Source organism: Ambystoma mexicanum, chromosome 8, assembly GCF_040938575.1.
Source record: "Ambystoma mexicanum isolate Mex_15411 chromosome 8, UKY_AmexF1_1, whole genome shotgun sequence".
Lineage (NCBI taxonomy): Eukaryota > Metazoa > Chordata > Amphibia > Caudata > Ambystomatidae > Ambystoma > Ambystoma mexicanum.
The window spans coordinates 294881556-294904250 of NC_090929.1; the positions used below are offsets into that span (position 1 = coordinate 294881556).

The 22695-nt window shown below is 46.4% G+C and overlaps 1 protein-coding gene across 2 annotated transcripts in view; it reads right to left on the reverse strand.

Annotated features, from left to right (window-relative positions):
- The window catches only part of LOC138471851 (collagen alpha-1(II) chain-like), a 1536387-nt gene that overhangs the window by 539237 nt on the left and 974455 nt on the right, over nucleotides 1-22695 (reverse strand). For both annotated transcript variants that reach the window (XM_069609694.1, XM_069609695.1), the window contains one exon: nucleotides 1925-1978. In XM_069609694.1, the coding sequence (XP_069465795.1) occupies nucleotides 1925-1978 (54 nt within the window). The remainder of the gene's footprint in view (nucleotides 1-1924; nucleotides 1979-22695) is intronic.

Here is a 22695-nt window from a genome sequence, read left to right on the forward strand (position 1 = left end):
TACGTGAAAGACGTCTCATGAGAAAGCGCGTGTTGGTTTGCGATAGAGCGCGAGTCCATTTTGATGAAGCGCGAGTTGTTTTAAACGCATGAACTGTTTTACGTGAAATACGTTTCGTTTCTCCACGTGAGTTCGGTAGCGATAGAGCGCGAGTCCATTTTAACCAGCGCATGTTATTTTTTATCGCGTTTACGTATTTTTTCACGCGTGCGGGTTTTGTAAAGAATCGCATGTGTATTTTAAACGCGAGGACAATTCTTCACGTCTTCTGATTTCACGTGTTTATCGCACACGCTATTTAAGGAAGAAACTATACATTCTTTGTGTAAATAAGGAAACAATTCACACGCAGAAGGAAAGCAGTATTCCAGGAAGTTAAAGAATATTATTTAATGTAATTTATGCAAATGGAATTCAATACTTCAGAGAAAGACTGCAATTTATGAAAGCATTGAAAACTACATAAAGTTAAAAGAACTTTGAAGCAAGAAGAATATCTAGTTCTGAAAAGGTGTTTGCAAAGGCCATCACTTTAGGATTCTAAAGAGACTTGAGTGGCTTGAACTATATGCACAACACAAGATATATTTACAAGATATTCCACACAGATTACTAGCCTCTAAGTCTTTTACTGAGGTTTAAGAGGTGAAGAGTTTAGAGTTTATTTAGAATAATTTTAGAAAAGAAGTTTTTCTTATCATATAAGTAACCAGATTACCACAGATACCAGAGCCTACCAGACGGTTGCAGGGCTGCAGTGTCTCCGTTGTTATTTTCTCCAAATTCCCCTTTCTTGGGGTTTTCAGCTCAGCTTATATTTAAGGGTTGAGAGGTGAACTCCTGGTGAGGGTCTGTGGGGCCAGCATCAGCTCCTGTGGAATTCAGTCAAGCCGGACCCTGACACTTTGATGTTAGTTGACAGATGGTTAATACGTTTTGAGGAGTCAACAAAGTTGTCTAAGGATTGAAGCTTAGTTGTCAGTAGTGTGGCAAATTTAGGGGCTGTTAAATTCTTAAGGTTGCGAGACATCTTTTGAATATGTGGGTGAGTGTTAAGTTTAGGAGGAGGAGATGGTAGTGAAATCTTGGCTTGAATGAGAAAATGGTTGGACCAGATGCATGGCGTGACCAAGATGTCAGACATGTTGGTGTTTTGGGTCAGAAGCCAGTCTAAAGTGTGACCCTTATTTTGCGTGGGAGACTCCATCCACTGGGTAAGAACAAAGGAGGTGATGGTATCCATAAGGTTGGTACCTGCTTTGTCCTGTTGGTCATTAGCCCAATAGTTGAAATCACCCATGACAACAACAGGGCCTTTAGTGGTGCAGATCTGGGCCAGAATCTGATAGTCTTCCGTGTTTATCACATGGGCGGTGGCTCCATTGTTGACAATGAACTGGTGGTTTTGTTCCCCTATTTGTAGTGTTACTTTCGGGCTGTGTCGTCTTCTGCCTCCTCGCTTATTAGGCATACATATTCTCTACTATACAGGTCCATTGAGCTATAGTATTCTCCTGTGGTGTCGTCTTGTTCTTGGTAGGCTGGTGGATTGTTATATGGGTCTTCAGGATAAAGGCTCCCCCATAGATCTACCAATATACCACAATGCAGACCTGACATATTCTCTGTTTCGCCAGCCCAGAGTTAACACGGCTCTGCCAGTGCACATGAACGCTATGCCGCAAGACCATCTGATATTCAAGTATTTCACACAACCATGCTAATGAACCCCAATTGCGACTTTGCATACCCTCTTTTATTTCAATTCTGGGCCCCAGATAGCTATTCCAATTCATCTCAGTCTCCATCATACGCACTCAGTTCTACTACAGTAAAAGTTCCTCACTCTGCTATCGCAATGCACCTCAAAGTTTTGATGCTGAGGAGCTGTGCAACAGCACAGATCTTGACTTAAAATACTCACCACATATCCATGGCGACCCTTCTCACCTGGCTCTCCTGGATAGCCGGAAGGACCCTGCACATATCGAAAAAGAGAAGAGGAAAACATTACAGGTTACACATCTTCTAGATAAGGGGGCTTTCAACTTGGGATGACCATGTGAAAATGTCCCTAGGAAAATGCAGTCATGTGAAAAAGTAGTCAGAAGAAAGTCGTTTTCAAAAATGTAGTCATTCAATACAAGCAGTGCAAAGTGTGAAAATATTGCCGGAAATAAGGTTGCCAAAAAAAGCTATTGTTAAATACACAAACCTACAAGGCTGTTCAATGACCCAAACCACTAATGCAATCTGCACAATAACCCTAATGCCATTACTAATCCTTACCCTAACTAATTACAACCCTTATTATACAGCACAAAAACCCTTCAGCACATTAAAGCTTTTTAGTAGCATGTCACTCAACACATAACACCAAATAAATAGAAAATGAGCAGTGAACATAATGCCAACCCCATCACCATTTTGCCACAAATGATATAGCCCTTTCCCTAAGCCAAACCCTTGCTCTAAACCTACCCTTAGCCATACCCTCACTGCAACTTTACCACCTACCCTTAGTCGGTGAGATAGGTCAGCGTGTTAAAAGCTTGCTGCTGCAATTTGTGTGTGATCTGTAAGCTGCAGGTTCGAATCGCAGCAATGTTGACTTCAATACCAATTTCGAGTAGGCAATAATAAATGTATATAAAATGTTCAATGTGAAGCCCTTTGGATAAAAGTGTTATATAAATAACAAGTTATTATTATTATTATTATTATTATTATTATTATTGTTATTATTATCCTAATGCTTACTCTACCCTAACCACTAGGTTTATCTTAATCCCTATACTACGCCAACATGGCCAGCCCTCTCCAACATCCCTCTCCCTTTCTTTAACACTATTGTTCATATGCATGCCGCATTGCACTTTCATGATCACCACCCGTATAACTGTGATGTCTACCTACCTACCTGTAACCCGCTGCATTCATCTACTTGACCTAGCCCAACTATTGCCTATGTAGGGGAGGACTGGTCCAGGAGACCCCTCTCGCCTGCGTTTCTTCCCCAGGTGAGGGCTATGGCCCATTGGGCGTTCCCTCATGCCACCCGGGCCCAGGTGGTGGAGGGCTCGCCCACTGGAGACATTGCCCACACGTATCGAATGCCCACATGTATTGATTACAACACAAATTTAGCTAGGCCCAGAAACCATTCTTTGCCCGGTAAAGATGGTGTGAGCTCAGCGCACTGTAGCGCGGCCCCCACCCTTGGAGAACATCCCTGTTGCCGCAGCACCCTGGCAGATCCGCTGCGAGCACGTTCCCACGAACAAGACGGACATGAGCTAGCGCAATACGCTAACATTGTAACAGTCCACCTCCCGCAGTGTACTATCACTATCAGCATGACCCGGCCAGCAGGCCTGAGCAATGAGAAGAACGGCAAAATGGTCATCTGATGGCAGACAGTCTTTATATATATGTATATATAAATGTCAAGACCTCTTGCGAAGTATGCTTTCTTCCACAAAATCTCCTATATTACAAACGCCTGTAGAATGTATTAAAATGAGAGAGCATGCTCCCATGATATAAGCAATGGCGAGCTCACACCATTGCAGGTGGATGCTAATAATAAAGGAACGCTCCAGGGATTTGTTTGTTGCGTATATCACTGGGCAGCCTACCTCCCATGGTTTTGCGCCATAACTAAAGCTGCTAGAATATACGAGAAAGCGAATGCAACTATACTATGAACTCATGTAAAGGATGCGCGAGAATGCACTTATAATGTGTGTATGTCTAAGCCCCTTATGTGCCACCACCGTCACGTACAGTGGCGGGTCGTTTTCTATGTACTCCACTGATCTAACTACTACCTCATTTACTGCGAATGTATATGCATGTAACTAAAACACTGTAGCTGCTAGAATATAATGTACAAATATGGTGCTCGGACTGGGTATAATCGAGACGCATCCAGCAAAGGTTAAATGCATGTTTTGAAGTGATTTTAAATAAGTATTATAGAAAGTACTCAAATGTTTGCGATGTCTTTACCTATATTCGGCAACACACGAGGGAGATACCTTTGTGAATGCGTACAAGGTCTCGATGTATCCCCCTCCCTCCCTGCGAAGGCTGCCAAGACATGAGAACAGAGCCCCGCTCTGCGTTATCACGCCTCCCCCGACCCGACTGGAGCCGCTTCAAAGACTTGTAGCCCCACTGCAGCACCCAAGGCCGCGGCCAGCCACCTGCATTATTTACAGCACAGCAGTAAACCTTTGTCTAAACTCAAGCGCCCCCTCGTAAACCCCACAACCCACCGGACTGTCTCAGACTTATGGCCCTGTGCAATCAGGACACCCAACACTTTGACAACACACAGAGAAACATCCATAACCAATTCTAACAAGACAGAAAGACCTGTACCACCCGCCCCAGGCCCCGAAGCTTAGCCCCTCGACCTATGGCCCCGGTCAACAGGACACGGGTAACCAGGCCTCGATATATTACCTCCAGACCCCTCACAAGGTGCATTCCTCCTGTGTTGCATTAACCTATAAATAACCTATTGGAAGATTTACTAAAGAGAATAACACTGTAAATGACTGAATGACTGCGGTGTGCATGGCCGAGGGCAAGTAAGTCAGAAAAGGCATTCATCTCTGCCACAGGCAGCAGTGGCACACCAACACCGCCCGGATGAACTCAAGCCGACCTGCCAGGCCCAGCCCAACCCACGAGGGTGACCAATGACGTCCTTCAGCCAAGACCAACCACGCCGCAGCAGCACCTATAGTTAGCCGTCGCCACCCAATCCCAATGAACTTGTGCCCCCTATAGTATGTAGGTTTTGATGACGTTTTTTGTAAATATATACGCCTGTCTTTGCTATTGTCAGACAGAGCGCTCTCGGAGTTTGCAGAGTTCTTTGCATGCCCAATTCTGATTGATAAACTCCCATTTACGCTCACCCGCACTCTGTCTTGGCCTTATTCCCATTTTGGGAGAGTCCTTCATTGTCTCTCATTGCGGGGAGGATCGTGCTGTTTGGGGACGCTTGCTCTCAGTGGTGACCCCGATAGCGTGATTTTTATTTCTTCCTAACTCCTTATAACCGTCTCCTTTTTGGTACGAGAATCTCCGGTCGAAAAGGGATACGCACGGTGAGCCGGCTCCGGAAGGCTGCCCGCCAACGGCGACCGGTACACTAAGAAGTGCGCACTCAATAGAGAGGGGGTACGGGATCCCGGTTGAAAAATCCCCTTTGAGTACCGCTCGCCGGAGCCGGGGCTGACTGTTGAGCTGACAGCGACACTGCCTGGACGGACCCAGTTTCGGAGACTATCGGTTCAAGACGGGCACGTGAGTACTGAGTGCGAGCGATCTTAAAGGGAGCGGGGAGTGAAGTGTAGGACAGGAAACGAAGAGGGGGTACACAGATCTACTAAGGATCATCTTAAATTTTCCTTGCTTTTTCTTTGCATATGGCCATTAGGATTAAGAGGTGAATAAGAGATAAAAGTGACGGGAACCTAGCTCCGAAAGGGGGTGGAAGGCGGCGCCGCATAGTGCTATCTTGACTAGTACTGGGAATATATGAAGAAGTGGAGTATAAAATAAAAGTGTTCAGCAAAAGGGGACACTGAGAGTACATTAGTGACCGCTATTACTTTTTTCCTTTCTTAAGGGTAGGGGGGGGGGGGGAATAAAGAACTGTGATTAGCACAAACTTAGGGAGACAGTAAGAGAAAAAGAGTCCTATTAGAGGGGGGAAAAACAGGTTAATATCTACATATATATATATATATACACGCATCTAGATATTTAAATAAGACGAACAGGGACAGCCGGCTAGGGAGGAAAGGGAGGGCAGCTTGAATGGTGAATGGTGCCAAGAGGTGTGTGCACCTCGTATGTGATAGAAGAGATTTTGATGTTGTGAATGTGTGAGCGGTCATAAATGCATAATAGTTAAATGGTTATGATAAGTGTGGTCGGATAAAATTTTTTATAGTGAAGTGAGTGAGTACCTTTTTAATTTCCAGGTTGACATTGTCACAATAAAGGATGGGTTGCTCTTGTATGTGCCCCTCAAAGAGAACAGAATAGACATTGAGTACGGCCATTTTTGTATTGTGCAGTCAGGGAGGGGAAGAACCCAAAGGGACCCAACATCGAGTGTGAAGTAAAATTTAAAGGATAATATTGATACTACATTTACATTGTAGTTGCAAACACACTGAGACACACCAGCATTAGGAGGGCACAGAGATGGGGGCTGAAACACCCTTATCACATATTTGTAAGAATCTCCCGGGATACGTGGAGCGGATTAAAAAATATCACGACCAATGGGTGACCGAGCTAAAGGGGGAGGGGTTACCTCAGATTTGGCCCGAGGGAGGGTCGTTTGATAAAAGTGTCCTGGATACGGTGGCCACATGCATTTTTCTAAAATACAAAGGAAAGCAGCTGCAAAATAGGAGGGAAATATTGGATCTTTGGAGGTTGTTTGAAGAGATACCACCGCCTAAGTCACCAGCACTAAATGCTGATCTCCCGTCCACCACAGACAATCCATTACTAATACAAAGAGTTGTCAAAGAAGGCTCAAGTGTAACGCCACCAGTAGAGGTAATAAGTTTGTACCCGATAATAAAGAAGCCTGTGCCCGCAGAGGGGTACAGTGACCCCACTTACATACCTCCCCCTAAAGATACTACACCCCACCGGCCCACGGCACCTCCGCCATATGAAAGCACGAGGGAGCGAGCCCAGGCAGGCGCACAAAGGGTAGATATAGAGAAACTCACAGATGATTTAGAATCAAGACTGACGATAGCAAAGAATGAGCTCTCGAGGATAAAAGACATATGCGACCGAACAGCACTAGATGCAACTAGATCAGGGCGTACGTCCGGAGCGCCAGGTGAAAATAGAAAGCCCGAAGAGGGGTGGAAAAAGGGCGAGATTCTGTTCAGAATTGAGGAAGAACCAACTCGAATAATAGAAGTAGGGCCCAGAGAGGGAGATGTTGTAAGCGAAGAAAGGCTTGGGGGAATTAGAGAGGAATTGCTGTGTGATATAAGGGACGAAGTAGAAGAAAGCGACAGGTTGAGTATGGCGATGGGAGGGGGAAGCGAGGGGGAGGAAGGTACGTGTTCACTGAGAACCCTGGATGATGAGTGGTCGGGGCGACTAAGGAACAGAGTGGGAAAAATGGCATCACTGGGAACATCAGCAGCCAAAACGGGTCCGGACGGCACGACAAAGGGAAGGCTACAGCTCCCGTTGATACACAGGGGAGGAGGGAGGCCTAACTATATCCCATGGGCGCAGATGGATAAAGCCAATTTATTAAAGCTATTGCCCCCGTTGTCAGGGGGGGAAAGTAAGTGGATATATGCCTTTGAGAAACATACTGCCGGGGTACCCCTAGCCATAGGAGATGTAAAAAGTCTACTCGTATCAGCAGTGGGCGATCAGGCTGAAAGGGTATGGGTTAAGGCCGGTTTCCCGGGAGTAACGTTAGACTGTGACCGCCATGATGGGGCATCCTTTAACACAGTGCGTGCCAGGGTGTGGGATGCCTTACGCGAAACATTCCCAGACACACCGGACTTGCAGTCAGTGATGCAGTGTACAATGAATGACGGGGAGGAGGCTATGGATTACATTTTTCGGGTCCAAGAGATGTGGAGAGCAGAAACGGGCACGCCCTGGTATCAATCGACATCTTTGTTTTATTTTATTATAAAGAGAGGGCTCCCAAAGGAAGTGCAGAAGGCGCTTGACAAGATAGCAGGTATTGAAGCAAAGGGATGGCCAGAAATTCAGAGCATAATAGTACACCATTGTAAACGAATCAAGGAGAGGGAGAAGGAGGTGGCGCAGAAAAGATTGGCAGACGAGGCGAAGTTAGTACAGTCAAAGTTAGTGAAGGTTGCAGCAGCAGTAGCCGCGCTCCCACACAGTAGAGAGGGAGATGATGAGGAGGAGGGGCTGATAGCACTCCAAGGAAGGGTGGCGACTAATTGGGCAGGAACAGCACAGCGGCAGTGGACTGAGCACGAGCAAGGTGGAAGTCTGCAGTGGCTAGAGTGGACCCCTCGAGGGGGACGAGGTGGGTACAGGGGCCGGAGAGGAGGCGGACAGGGGTATGGGGGAATGGGAGGAAATGGATGGCAGGGTCCCAGGGGCCCCCAGGGGAGCTGCTGGAACTGTGGACGATGGGGACATTACTCCAGGGAGTGCAGAAGTAGACAAAACAGTGGGTTCCAAGAGGAGGAGAATTATGGTCATCCACACCCGGGAAGCCCATATGGTCTCCCAATGGGACAGCAGCAACTAAGAAACCCCGGCCAGGGTACCACGGGCCAGCAACAGGGACACCAGTATAGGACACAGAACCACCCCCAAAACAATGACAGTATGCAATACACGCCAGGTAACCCTTTCGCGACAACAGCAAACGGGGCCCCCGCGCCAGCACCTTACATCGGCATGTCAGTAGTTTCAGGGAATGTCTTTAGTGAGGGAGGGGCGACGAGATACCCCGCATAGGACAGCCCACAGAGAACACTTGCGTGTCCAGTTCTATCCACCACCTACAATGCAGCTGAGGAACCATTGGTAGGGGCGCAGATAGGAGACAAGCAGTTTATATTCATGGTTGATTCGGGAGCGGAGAAATCATGTATCAGGGAGGGCCGCTTCCCGTTATCTAACAGGAAGTTAGAGACGCAGGGGTTCTCTGGGGCTGTAGTTGAAGTTCCTTACACAGAAGCTTTGGATGTAACAGTGGGGGGTAAGACTGTGAAGGCACCCTTATTGTATTACGAACATTCCCCAATTAACTTGCTAGGGAGGGATCTCCTGAGTAAACTCAACATGACCATATCATTTACCGAGAGAGGGATAGTGTGTTCCACACCCGGGATATGCCCCTTGCGTGCGATGTTGGTAGTGCAAGCCTACACAACCACGCAGGAAATACGAGGGCTGCCACAAAATGAGGAAATGTTTATCAAAGGGCTGAAGACTCTGGCCCTCATAATTCCCGAGCTGAGAAGCATGGACTGGAGGATTCCGGCGGAGTTCCTCTTCCGCCCCATAGTATGCCCCAACACAGCACCAGGATCAGTGGTATCATTAGACTTGCACGCTGTGCAAGTGTCAACAAAGAGAATCGCTGTGATTGGAGTGGACGAGGAAGGGTGTGAGTGGCGCACAGTGCTGTGCACAAACGCCAACATCGCCCTACGAGAGGTAACAGATGAGGATCTCTTTTCAGACACGGAAGGGGATGGTGAGATAGTAATGGAAATAGCGATGCCCTGTGACATTTTAATACAAGCAAGGGAGACCCCCGTCCAATTGATGACAGTGGTAGGGGCACCACCGTCCTTTTCTGATGATGACATGAGGCTCGTACCAAACAACTTATGGACAACAGGCCCCCATGATGTGGGACTGTTGCATGGAGTACAGCCTGTGGTAATAAAGCTAAAGCAAGGAGCAATTTTACCACGAGTTAAACAGTATCCTTTGTCTTGTGAAGCTGAAGAAGGGATAAAAGAGACAATAAATGCCCTACTAGCACAAGGGATAATAGTGCCTTCAAACTCCCCATGTAACACTTGTATTTATCCAATCAAAAAAGCAAAAGGGGGGTCTTGGAGGATGATACAGGACTTACGCCCCCTCAATGATGTAATTCAGAAGGAGTTCCCTCTAGTCCCGAACCCCGCATCAATACTATGCAGCATCCCAAAAGAGGCATCACATTTCACAGTAGTGGATTTGAAAAACGCATTTTATTCTATACCCCTAGCTGAAGAGAGTAGATACCTTACTGCCTTCACACTGGGGGGTAAAAGATATGAACATTGCAGATTACCACAAGGTTACTGCGAGAGCCCAAGCATCTTCAACCGCGTATTACATGAAGACCTAGGAAACCTATCAGTTGAGAGCACCATTATTCAGTACGTAGATGATTTACTAGTCTGCGCACGAAACGAAGAGACATGCAGAACAGATTCCATAACATTACTGACTTTGCTGGCCAACAAGGGGTACAAAGTGGACAAGGGAAAGCTACAATACTGTCTGACAGAGGTCCTGTACCTAGGACAGCTGATTTCAAGAGATGGGAAAAGAATAATACCAGACAGGGTAGAAGCCATAAGATCAGTAAGAGAACCCACAACAGTAAAAGACATGCAGAAATTTTTGGGAATGTGCAATTACTGCCGAGCATGGATATTAGATTATGCGGCATACACCAGGCCCCTATTACAAGCATTAAAGGTGGCCCAACAGGAGAACAGGAAGATGGAATGGACGGAAGAGATGAGTTCCTCTTTCCGGACATTAAAAGATTTGATTTCAAGCGCCCCAGTACTCGCAAACCCTGATTATGGACGCGAGTTTTACCTATTCTCACACTGCAAAGAAACACTGATGACAGCAGTTCTGACACAAAAAACGTCCTTAGGACACAAGCCACTGGCTTACTATAGTGGCACTCTAGATGCCGTGATGCAGGGCCATTTCGCGTGCGAGCAATCACTCGCTGCAGCCGCGTTCGCGATTGAGAAAAGTGCCACCATAGTAATGGGTTGCCCGGTAACATTGTTTGTAGAACATTCATTATTTGCAATACTCGAGAGATCAAAAAGCACACTGACCACACAGCGGGCGACCGCCTACGAGATTATACTGTCCAGTGCCAACATCCATATAGTGAGATGCAAGACAGTGAACCCCGCCACATTCATTACAGAAGCGTGCACGCTCGAAGACATGCAGAACCACGATTGCGCAACCTACACAGGAGAAAGAGGGGAGGAGACAGTGGTGTGTGAGAACGCTCTAAGCGAAGGGGAAGTGTACTTTGTGGATGGGTCCGCATCAATTGACGTGGACACGGGAGAAAAACACGTTGGCATGGCAGTGGTGAGGTTAGAAGACGGTGAGTATGAAACACTGGTACAATACCGCCTCCCATCACATTACTCCGCACAGGCAGCAGAACTGATTGCGCTCATAGAAGCACTACATGCAGCAAAGGGTTGTGCAGTGACGATATACACAGACTCAGCTTACATGACAACGACAGTACATGGAGGACTGGCAAGATGGGGGCGTAGGGGATTTAGGCGGGCAGACGGAACACCAGTACCGCATGCAGAATTATTGAAAGAGTTAATTGAGGCCCTGCAAAACCCTACAGCAGTAGCAATAGTAAAGTGCCAAGCACATACATCCAACACAGATGTTGTGTCTTTAGGGAACGCGGCAGCGGACGCTGCCGCCAAGGAGGCTTCCTATTTTCAGAAAAATGACACAGGTGAATACATGCTTAAGGACAAGACAAACGAAGAGCCCCCAGAGGGATATAATATGATGCCCATACCACAAATAATAGAATTGCAGGAAGGAGCCAGTGCAGAGGAAAAACTATTGTGGACAAAGCGAGGGTGCAGCAAGTCAGGAACAGACCTGCTGTGGCGGCAAAATAACTCGGGGAAAGTGGTAATGCCAATACAGCTATTAGAAATTGCATTTCAACAGCTACACTTCCCTGCACATAACACCAAACAACACATCGCAGCAGAAATACAGGAAGAATGGTTCGTGCCCTGTCTCCAGGAGCATGTGTCTCGATTGGCAATGGAATGTACAACATGCCAAATATACAATTCAGGGATGACATTACGCACTCTACGGGGAACAATTCCTAAACCCATTGGCCCATTCAAGGAACTGCATATAGATTACGCAGACATGGGGGAAAGGTGTATTGGCGCACGGTACATGATCGTGGTTGTGTGCCCATTTTCAAGGTGGGTGGAAGCAGGACCTTGCGCACGACCTGATGCCAAGAGCGCCGCCAAGTTCCTAGTAAGAGAAGTGTTCCCACGCTGGGGAATTTGTGACGTGATTCGCTCAGACAACGGCACTCATTTTGTGAATGAGCTTTTTAAGGAAGTCACTACATTATTGGGAATAAAACACAAATTATGTTCAATTTATCATCCTCAAAGTAATGGCATAGTGGAAAAGATGAACGGACTGTTGAAGGGCAGGCTATCAAAACTATGCTTCTCATTAAAGAAGAATTGGATTTACTGCCTACCGCTTGCGCTATTTGAGTTACGAAATCAGCCAAGCAAAGACCACCATTTGTCCCCGCACGAGATCGTGACTGGGAGACGGATGAACACAGCACACTCGCCACTGCGCGAACACTCAGACGCTCACAGAAGCGCTGCGATATTGGGAGATGAGTTCACAGATTATTTAAAGAAATTGACAAGGGCAGCGCGCGTGATATCAAAGCAACTCTCCCCACCCTTCACTAGAGAAGAGGGAAATGTAACAGGCGCTGTCACGGAGCCAGGGCAACAGCTACAGCTACTGCCAGGCGACTGGATTTATGTCAGAAGCTTTGTGCGTCGGTGGAATGCACCACGTTTCCATGGCCCATACGAAGTAATATTTTGTACGCCCACGGCAGTGAAGGTCAAGGGATTGAGGTACTGGGTGCACTTGACCGACGTACGGAAAGCATATAGCAACGTACAAGAGGAGGTAGATGGGGAGGCACAGACAACAGCAAACGATGCAACCGAGCAGAATGACTGAATATGAACTTATGTGTATGTGTTGGTACTAAACTTGAATAAATGCACAACTGATAAAGATATTAACTTTTACCTGGTTGAGTGTATATATAAATATATATATATATGTATAGTTAATGGAATGCCAAATTATAGCTTGTATACACCCTTGTCTGTGAATACCCCTCCCCGTCCCCCCACCCCTTTCCATTCCCCGTCACATGTATATTGGCACTGATGGTGCTAACGAAATGTTTACATGTATGCACTCAATGCACTTTTATATCTTAAAACAGGAGCTTCCATGGCATCTAACGGGCGGCCTGCAACGGATATATTTACTAGAATTAGAGAGTGGTTAACTGTGAGATGTATATATTCTTATGAATGTGGACTATCTGCGTGCATTATATTGTTTTTTACATTATTATTTGGTCTGGTTAAATACTGGTTCATAGCGTTCATCTCTATCGAGATGAACGAGGGGGGAGGGAGCAACACAACTACTGGGACCAATACAACTGCCAGTGTCAATGCAACTACACGGGAAGGTGATTTTTTGATATGGGACGGGACTAAACTTGTGTGGGGCTACTATACTACGTCATCCACTGTTGTCATCTCACAAGATGGAGGGCCAAAGGGTAAAAGGCAAAATAACACACTGTCCCCACCTGAGATATCTAATTACAATGCTCACAGCTTAAACGACCGAAACCCCTCTGCCATATCCTGGTTGTATAATTCCCCCCCCAGCCAACCTGCCCCCACGGCCATAGAGAATCAAAGAATGAGAGAAACACATGAAATATTATATGATGACTGGGTGAAGGGGGGCGGGAATGAGAAAGGGGGGTCTAGTTTGTCCCTTGCCCAGGGAATCGGGAAGTATATGAGGAATAAGAACAATAGACGGAAGAGGGAAGCAGGGAGGAGGAAGTATGATGAGTACTATGGGCTAGGTCTAGATAAAATGGAAGACCCACGACACCCCCACCAAACAAATAAGTGGTATGCAGACATGAGTGCCACAGCTAAACAAACAACAAACGAGAGCTGTTATGTTTGCTCCCTCATCCCTCACGCATCAGGTACACCCAAAGTACTGTTACCCAAAGAGTTGCCGATTATAGATGCCCAATGTCTCCTTCATCTCACGTTGTGCAGAATTAAGAACACCTTCCAGGCACATGAAGTGACTTTTCAAATGCTGCAGAACGAGAAAACGTGCTACCCAAAACCATCAGGGGTTGTATGTCTGAAAGAACCATTTTTTGCAATCGAAGGGACACTTTTTTCTGATAACAAGTGGAAAAACGAAGAAGTAATGTGTAAAACTGAAGCACTGAGGGGTGTGGCACCGGAGAAATTGCAATGGATAAAAGAAACGTGCACACCCGTATGGAAGGAACACATTTCAAAACTAACCTGGGTTACGCCCATCGAAAAGCCTTTCAAGTTGCAGAATGAAATAGACTATGAACTATGTTTCAAAGGAGAGGGGAGAACGTCCATGGGGACGAACAAGAAGTGCAACAAAACCCTCACTATCCCAGACCTAAGAAAAGGGACAGCGGCCCTTATGGACACGTATTGGGTATGTGGCAACCAGGCATACCTACACCTCCCCCCGTCGTGGAGTGGCAGCTGCTCAATGGCCACACTGCACTCAGCTCTAATGGTAATACCAGAAAGCCACATCGAGGGGAGCCAAAGGACACGGGAGCGCATGCAGCAGAGTGTGGCCCAACCAACTTCAGAGTCACAAATCTATGTCCTGTCTTCTGGAAGCAAGGGAGAGGTGCTGACCCGTAACAGACGAGCATCAAACTATATATCAAAGGCATCATCAGAACTATTGGCTCAGATCCCAGACAAATATCGATTATTCAGCTCAGCAGAAACATTTTTTGCCTCGCTCGTATCAAGTGTCCAAGCAAGGGCTAACGCAAAATGGCTCCAGATAACCCGTTGGGAATTAATTCAGCTGGCAAACGACACTGAAGAAGGTTTTAACATAATAAAGGTCGAACTAAGAGCCTTGCGACTGATGACCATGCAAAACAGGTATGTCCTGGACCTGTTGACGGCGATGGACGGCGGTGTTTGCCGAAAAATAGGAAGTGCCTGCTGCACTTTCGTACCTTCTGAAGACGCAGAGAACGGCTCCCTGTCCCATGTGATCGAAGCAGTCCACAACCTAGGAGAAAAAATGAAGATGGAAGGCGGAGCAGAAGATAGTACATGGTTCGATAACATCTTCTCCTGGGTCCCCTCATGGCTTGGAACAACGATGAAATTTTTGATGCCAGCTGTGGTGTTCCTCCTTTTGATTTTCTGCCTATGCCAGGTGGGTCTTCGAGTCTGTGCTAACGCAGTACCAAATGGTGCAATGATGATGGTGACAATGGGCAACTCACACGGTACAATAAAAACGATGCAAGAAGCACAAGTACAAACAGGGGTAGACAACACACCCAGGTACCAACTGGTGCCCATGTACCACGACAAGGATATTGTAGATAAGCTGTGGCACACCACCATCAAAGAGCCTCGCATACTAGAATGGTACGAGGAAGTATGGGTAGATTTGGAAGGAGATGGTGGGTGCATATATCTTACGTGTACTCCAGATGAATACGCCAGGAGAGGTGAGAGCTTAAGGGGGGTGTGCAGAGCATGGATGCCTATCAAAGGAACTCCTGCATGGGATGAGGCGGTGATGGACGAAGCAGAATGTAGGAGGATAGAGGATTTAAAGAATTCGTTACTTAAGTAACGAAAGGGGGGAAATGTAGGGGAGGACTGGTCCAGGAGACCCCTCTCGCCTGCGTTTCTTCCCCAGGTGAGGGCTATGGCCCATTGGGCGTTCCCTCATGCCACCCGGGCCCAGGTGGTGGAGGGCTCGCCCACTGGAGACATTGCCCACACGTATCGAATGCCCACATGTATTGATTACAACACAAATTTAGCTAGGCCCAGAAACCATTCTTTGCCCGGTAAAGATGGTGTGAGCTCAGCGCACTGTAGCGCGGCCCCCACCCTTGGAGAACATCCCTGTTGCCGCAGCACCCTGGCAGATCCGCTGCCAGCACGTTCCCACGAACAAGACGGACATGAGCTAGCGCAATACGCTAACATTGTAACAGTCCACCTCCCGCAGTGTACTATCACTATCAGCATGACCCGGCCAGCAGGCCTGAGCAATGAGAAGAACGGCAAAATGGTCATCTGATGGCAGACAGTCTTTATATATATGTATATATAAATGTCAAGACCTCTTGCGAAGTATGCTTTCTTCCACAAAATCTCCTATATTACAAACGCCTGTAGAATGTATTAAAATGAGAGAGCATGCTCCCATGATATAAGCAATGGCGAGCTCACACCATTGCAGGTGGATGCTAATAATAAAGGAACGCTCCAGGGATTTGTTTGTTGCGTATATCACTGGGCAGCCTACCTCCCATGGTTTTGCGCCATAACTAAATCTAATGCTGCTAGAATATACGAGAAAGCGAATGCAACTATACTATGAACTCATGTAAAGGATGCGCGAGAATGCACTTATAATGTGTGTATGTCTAAGCCCCTTATGTGCCACCACCGTCACGTACAGTGGCGGGTCGTTTTCTATGTACTCCACTGATCTAACTACTACCTCATTTACTGCGAATGTATATGCATGTAACTAAAACACTGTAGCTGCTAGAATATAATGTACAAATATGGTGCTCGGACTGGGTATAATCAAGACGCATCCAGCAAAGGTTAAATGCATGTTTTGAAGTGATTTTAAATAAGTATTATAGAAAGTACTCAAATGTTTGCGATGTCTTTACCTATATTCGGCAACACACGAGGGAGATACCTTTGTGAATGCGTACAAGGTCTCGATGTATCCCCCTCCCTCCCTGCGAAGGCTGCCAAGACATGAGAACAGAGCCCCGCTCTGCGTTATCACGCCTCCCCCGACCCGACTGGAGCCGCTTCAAAGACTTGTAGCCCCACTGCAGCACCCAAGGCCGCGGCCAGCCACCTGCATTATTTACAGCACAGCAGTAAACCTTTGTCTAAACTCAAGCGCCCCCTCGTAAACCCCACAACCCACCGGACTGTCTCAGACTTATGGCCCTGTGCAATCAGGACACCCAACACTTTGACAACACACAGAGAAACATCCATAACCACTTCTAACAAGACAGAAAGACCTGTACCACCCGCCCCAGGCCCCGAAGCTTAGCCCCTCGACCTATGGCCCCGGTCAACAGGACACGGGTAACCAGGCCTCGATATATTACCTCCAGACCCCTCACAAGGTGCATTCCTCCTGTGTTGCATTAACCTATAAAATAACCTATTGGAAGATTTACTAAAGAGAATAACACTGTAAATGACTGAATGACTGCGGTGTGCATGGCCGAGGGCAAGTAAGTCAGAAAAGGCATTCATCTCTGCCACAGGCAGCAGTGGCACACCAACACCGCCCGGATGAACTCAAGCCGACCTGCCAGGCCCAGCCCAACCCACGAGGGTGACCAATGACGTCCTTCAGCCAAGACCAACCACGCTGCAGCAGCACCTATAGTTAGCCGTCGCCACCCAATCCCAATGAACTTGTGCCCCCTATAGTATGTAGGTTTTGATGACGTTTTTTGTAAATATATACGCCTGTCTTTGCTATTGTCAGACAGAGCGCTCTCGGAGTTTGCAGAGTTCTTTGCATGCCCAATTCTGATTGATAAACTCCCATTTACGCTCACCCGCACTCTGTCTTGGCCTTATTCCCATTTTGGGAGAGTCCTTCATTGTCTCTCATTGCGGGGAGGATCGTGCTGTTTGGGGACGCTTGCTCTCACCTAGAATTATTGATTGCACTTTTGGTCCTGCACCCTCCCAGTCAGTATAGCTGGACCTTTGTTGTTGAGACCTGCTTGCATTTGATTCTGTACCTACCTAGTCGGCCCAGCCACTGAGTTACTGATTACATCTGCACATGTACTCTCTTAGCCAGCATAGTTAAACCTCTGCCTCTGAGACCTGATTGCATTTGCTCATGTACCTACCTAGCATGCTTAGCTGAATCATTGCTATTGAGTCATTGACTACACACATCATATTAGCACTTAGTATCTAGATGACTCTTACTACTAGATTGTCCCTATATGCTAATACTTCTAGCATACATCGTGCTTTGTACTTGTTACCAATGGCTCTCCCCGACTACTAATGTGGTACTTTAGATAGGCCTCCTTATAGAACTATGTATCTACCAGTTATTTACACAGTCCTACTGAGGACTATCCTACATCTACTCACCATGCTAGATGTTAACCTACCTAACACCCTGCCTCCGTTGACATCGGTAACACATCTGACCACCTCTGTATCACGTCCATGTGATACACTTAGTAGAAACCTCAGACTCCGTGCCAGGCTAACTAAACTGTATGAACCTCCCCGTAGGTCTCTTCCCCCTACCAACATCAAAACTAACTTCCAGCAGATCTGCAATCCTCGCTATACCAGACCTCCTCCTTCACCTAATTCCAATACCTGCCCAACTCAGAACAATAAGCCCACTACACCTAACACACCCACTACTCCATCTCTCCAAGCCACACAGGTCTCCAAGTCCCCAACTATCGTTGGAGCACTCCTGAACGTGAGATCACTTGTTGCCCACGCCCTAGACATTGCCGACCTAATTTCAGAAGGCAACCTTGACTTTCTCGCTATTACAGAGACGTGGCTACACAATGCAGCAGGACCCTCGCTCATGCTAGCCATCCCGGATGGCTATACGATAATCAGAAATGACCGAGAAGGTGCAAGAGGCGGCGGCATCGCCATAATCTCCAAAACAAGCCTCTCACTCAGACTAGTACCCATACAATCGATCCAATCTTGAGAGACCTTATCCGCTAAACTCCAGATAAAAAATAATCAAACTCTCACCATCCACCTTTTATATAGACCCCCAGGTCCTCTAGGCACCTTTGAAGAGGATCTCCACAACCTTCTCACTAATAACCTTAAACCTTGTTCTCAAATAATCCTCCTTGGGGACTTTAACTTAGGTTTCCATGATACCATGGATACTAATGCAACAGTGGTAGCCAATACTATTCACGCACTAGGCCTAACTTGACAAGCCTACGCACCTCAAGGGAAGAACGCTAGATTGGATAGCTGACTGTAACTGCTCAGCCACTATCCTACCCATAAGACCCCTACCTTGGACACACCATTCTTTAGTGTCCTTTAACCTAGCCACTGCCAGACCCATCCCCACAGTCCTTCCTATAGCACTGCCTTGCTTAACCAGAAATAAAAAATGCATTACGGTAGAGAAAGTGATCCCAGCTATATTACCGACCCTCAATGCATTATCAGCTAATCTAAGCCCCAGCACTCTAGTACAAGAATTCAATAATATCATGCTCGTCACCCTAGATAAACTGGTACCTCTCAAACTCAGATCAAGTAAACCAAAACCCCACCTAAACAAATGGTTTACTCCACAGCTAAGAGACTTGCGCATCCTAAAAAGAAAAAGTGAAACTACCTGGAGGCTCTGTCCTTCAGTCGACAACAAAGCCAAACTAACCTCTCTCTCCTCACTCTACAAAAAAGAAGTTTGCCAAGCTAAACGTAACTCGTATGATGACCGCATAGCCAACTCTAACTCCAACATGAAAGAGCTCGTCTCTATTCTAAAGGAACTTGAGTCTCCTATCGCCACACCGGACAAACCTTGGTGCACAGATATCCAGCATGCCCTAACAAACAAAATTACTACTCTCCAAAATAAAATCCAGCAAAAAAAAAAAGAAGTACTTAAAATTCAGGATTCGCCCAAAACGCCCAACACCAATAATCTATTGGCTCACAGTGATTCCTTCCACTTCTCTAAAATGACCACCTTGGAAGTAGAAAAAATGATCCTGTCGCTCAAACCATCTAATTGTAAAGGTGACCTCTGCCCAGCACAGTTAATAAAAGACGCTGCCAGAGAATTATCGCCCTTTATCACCAAACTGAATAACGCCTCCTTTGCCTCAGCCACCATCCCTGCCAACCTTAAACAGTCCTGGGTACTCCCCCTACTTAAAAAGCAGACTTTAGACCCCCTCATCCCTACTAATTACCACCCTATTACTACAGTACCGTTTCTTCTCAAGATTCTGGACAAAGCCGCTTATAACCAAATTCAAAAGCATCTAGAACTACACAACCTCCTAGGAGAGAGACAATCGGGCTTCCGCCCCTTGCATGGAACCGAAACTGCCCCTATTGACTTGAAATCCCAAATTGACGAGCTGCGAGACAAAGGGAGAACAGTACTTCTGCTACTCCTTGACCTCTCAGCCGCCTTTGATTTGGTGGATCATAAAGTCCTCTGTAGACACCTAGATTCCGCCGCCCATTTCACCCCGGAAGCCATCAGATGGATTGAGTCATTTCTGAGTGAAAGAACGATGAGAGTATTCTCCCCCTCTGCAGCGGCAGATCCCACCCCCATCTCATGCGGTGTCCCCCAGGGCTCCTGCGTTTCCCCAACTCTATACAACATCTTCACTAAGCCCTTGTTTGATGATTTGGACCATCTCGGTATCACCTACACTAATTACGCAGATGATACACAGATCCTTCTCCCGCTTTCAGGGGATCATGCGAAGAACACGGAATTGGTGAACAAGGTATATCTTATCATCCAGGCTTGGATGGCCACTCATTGCCTCTGTCTGAACGATGATAAGACAGAGTTGATTATCCTGGGCACTCAAACTAATATCAAAAAACTAGGTCAGGAATTCTCCTCATTTAACATAGACGGGAATATCATCCAAGTGTCCAGGGACGTAAAAACCCTGGGATTCCATCTTGATTCTACCATATCTCTTGACAAACAGCTAAAATCCCTTGCCTCTTCCACGGCTTCCACGTGCAAATTAATAAGAGCCGGTAAACCTTTCCTTTCCAATAAGAGCTGCTTAATCTTGGCTAGAGCCTTAATACTCTCTAGGATTGACTACTGCAACACTCTCTACACCGGAGCAAATAAAACTATAACGCAAAGACTACAAATATTACAAAATAATGCCCTGAGAGCAGCACAGGGCATAAACAAAAGATCCCACATCTCTGCCGCCAGACGCTATCACAACTGGTTGACCACTGAGAACAAAATAACACTTAAGATGTTATCCCTGACCCACAAAGCCCTTAATAACTCCGCCCCCAAATACCTGATTGACAAATTCCACAGGAGAACATCCCTCAGACCGACTAGAGCTGTCAATTCCAACTGCCTGACTATACCGAACTTTAGACTTAAGACGATCAGAGGTAATAGTTTTCAGGTAAAGGCTGCAAAGACCTGTAACTCACTACCACAAGACTTGAGAGTGGACTCACCCTACCCTCACTTTAGAAAAAATGTCATCGAACTCCTCACCTCGACTGACCTCAGCTGACCTCACATGACCTATGTCACCTACAACCCCGATTGCCCTCAGTTGAACCTTGTATATTTGTAACTAACTGTGTCCCATGTATATTCTGTAATTATCTGTGTCCTATGACCACACGGTATTTTCTACTGTACATTCTGCCCTTATGTAACCTGTAACGTGATTGACCTTTCACGAATTTGCATAATTTGTAATTACTGTATTTTATATTGCACGCTATGCTCTGATGTAACTTGTAAGCTTTGCATTTTCTTGCCTCTGCGCCCTGCTACCCCTGGGTCTGGCGTGCATAAAAAGTGAATAAAACAAACAAACAAACAAACTTACCCAAACCAATATTCTATTAGCCCTAGCCTTACCAGAACCACTACCGCAGCACTAACATGACACTTATTCTACCCTAACCACTACCAAAATCCTAACATCACCAACCCTCCCAAACCTACCCTGACCCTAGCTTTTACCCTAATTCTAACAAAGATCTTTACCCTAACCCCTATCCTCATCCTAACTCATATCCATAACTCTAAACCAGGCAATCACAAGCCCACTAAACCTGAGCAGCACTGAATTTTTGGCTTCTTTTTCAACTGCTTTTTTTGACTACCTTTGGCTTGATTTTCACTACAGAAGTATTTCACCTCAATTTTTTAAGTGACTACATTTCTGTTGGCAACATTTTCGCTGGGTACCCTTGGGATGTGCCCTGCTGTAGATTCTTAAGTCACAAGGCTCTGTGAGTTATATAGTAGCAGAGGAACCAATTAAACAATCTTCCAAAGCAGTAATGGGTAGGTCAACCACAGTAGGAGCACCCTGAGAGTGGTGTAGTGCACTAGGTGGGGCATCTGTTCCCTGTGCAGCAATATCCATCAGTACCTGGAATACGAAGGGATGAATCATGCACCCTACTTAATGTGAATTGGGCTGGTTTTGGGACATGAGATGCACTTTTGCGGTGTCATAGGGTTATGCGTAGGATCAAAATGAAAGCAAATACCATATATTGTACTTCACTATCTTTTAATAGGGGATATGTCACAGGAATGGTCAAATCTAATGAAAATGTGATCTTCACAAACAAACCAAAGATCAGAATGGTTCCTCCCAATTGAATCAGGTCCCTTTTCCCTCAGACGCCCTCCCCATGTATAATGTTGCTTCGATTGTCTGGGTGTTTCTAGGTCTCCCCAGCCTCTGAAGCTACGGTCCCAGTTTGCAATGTTCAAAATGGGTGTGCTTTATTCTTCCTGCCATGGAGTGTTTTATGGTGAGCCAAACACTTTGTCACTATTTAATCTAAGTGCATGCGTTTAGGAGTATGCAGTCTCACACTGGTGTAAAGTTGTGTATCTAGACTGGTCAGCAGATTTAGCTAGCAGGGAGCACTAGAGAAGAGTCTCAGACGGATTGGCCTTGCCTGAGCCCCATCTTGATTCCTCTTTGCCCACCTTTCAGATCTCACAATAATATCCCAACCCCATCCCATTCCTCCTCCCATTGTCTAGTCCTTTTAGGGTGACTGGGTCCAGTGAAATCCTCCTGGTTTCGCTGTCCAAGGTATTTATGTTCCCTCTCTTCACCCGGTCCTTCCCTCACCACTTGATGTACTTATTTCTCCCTCCTGC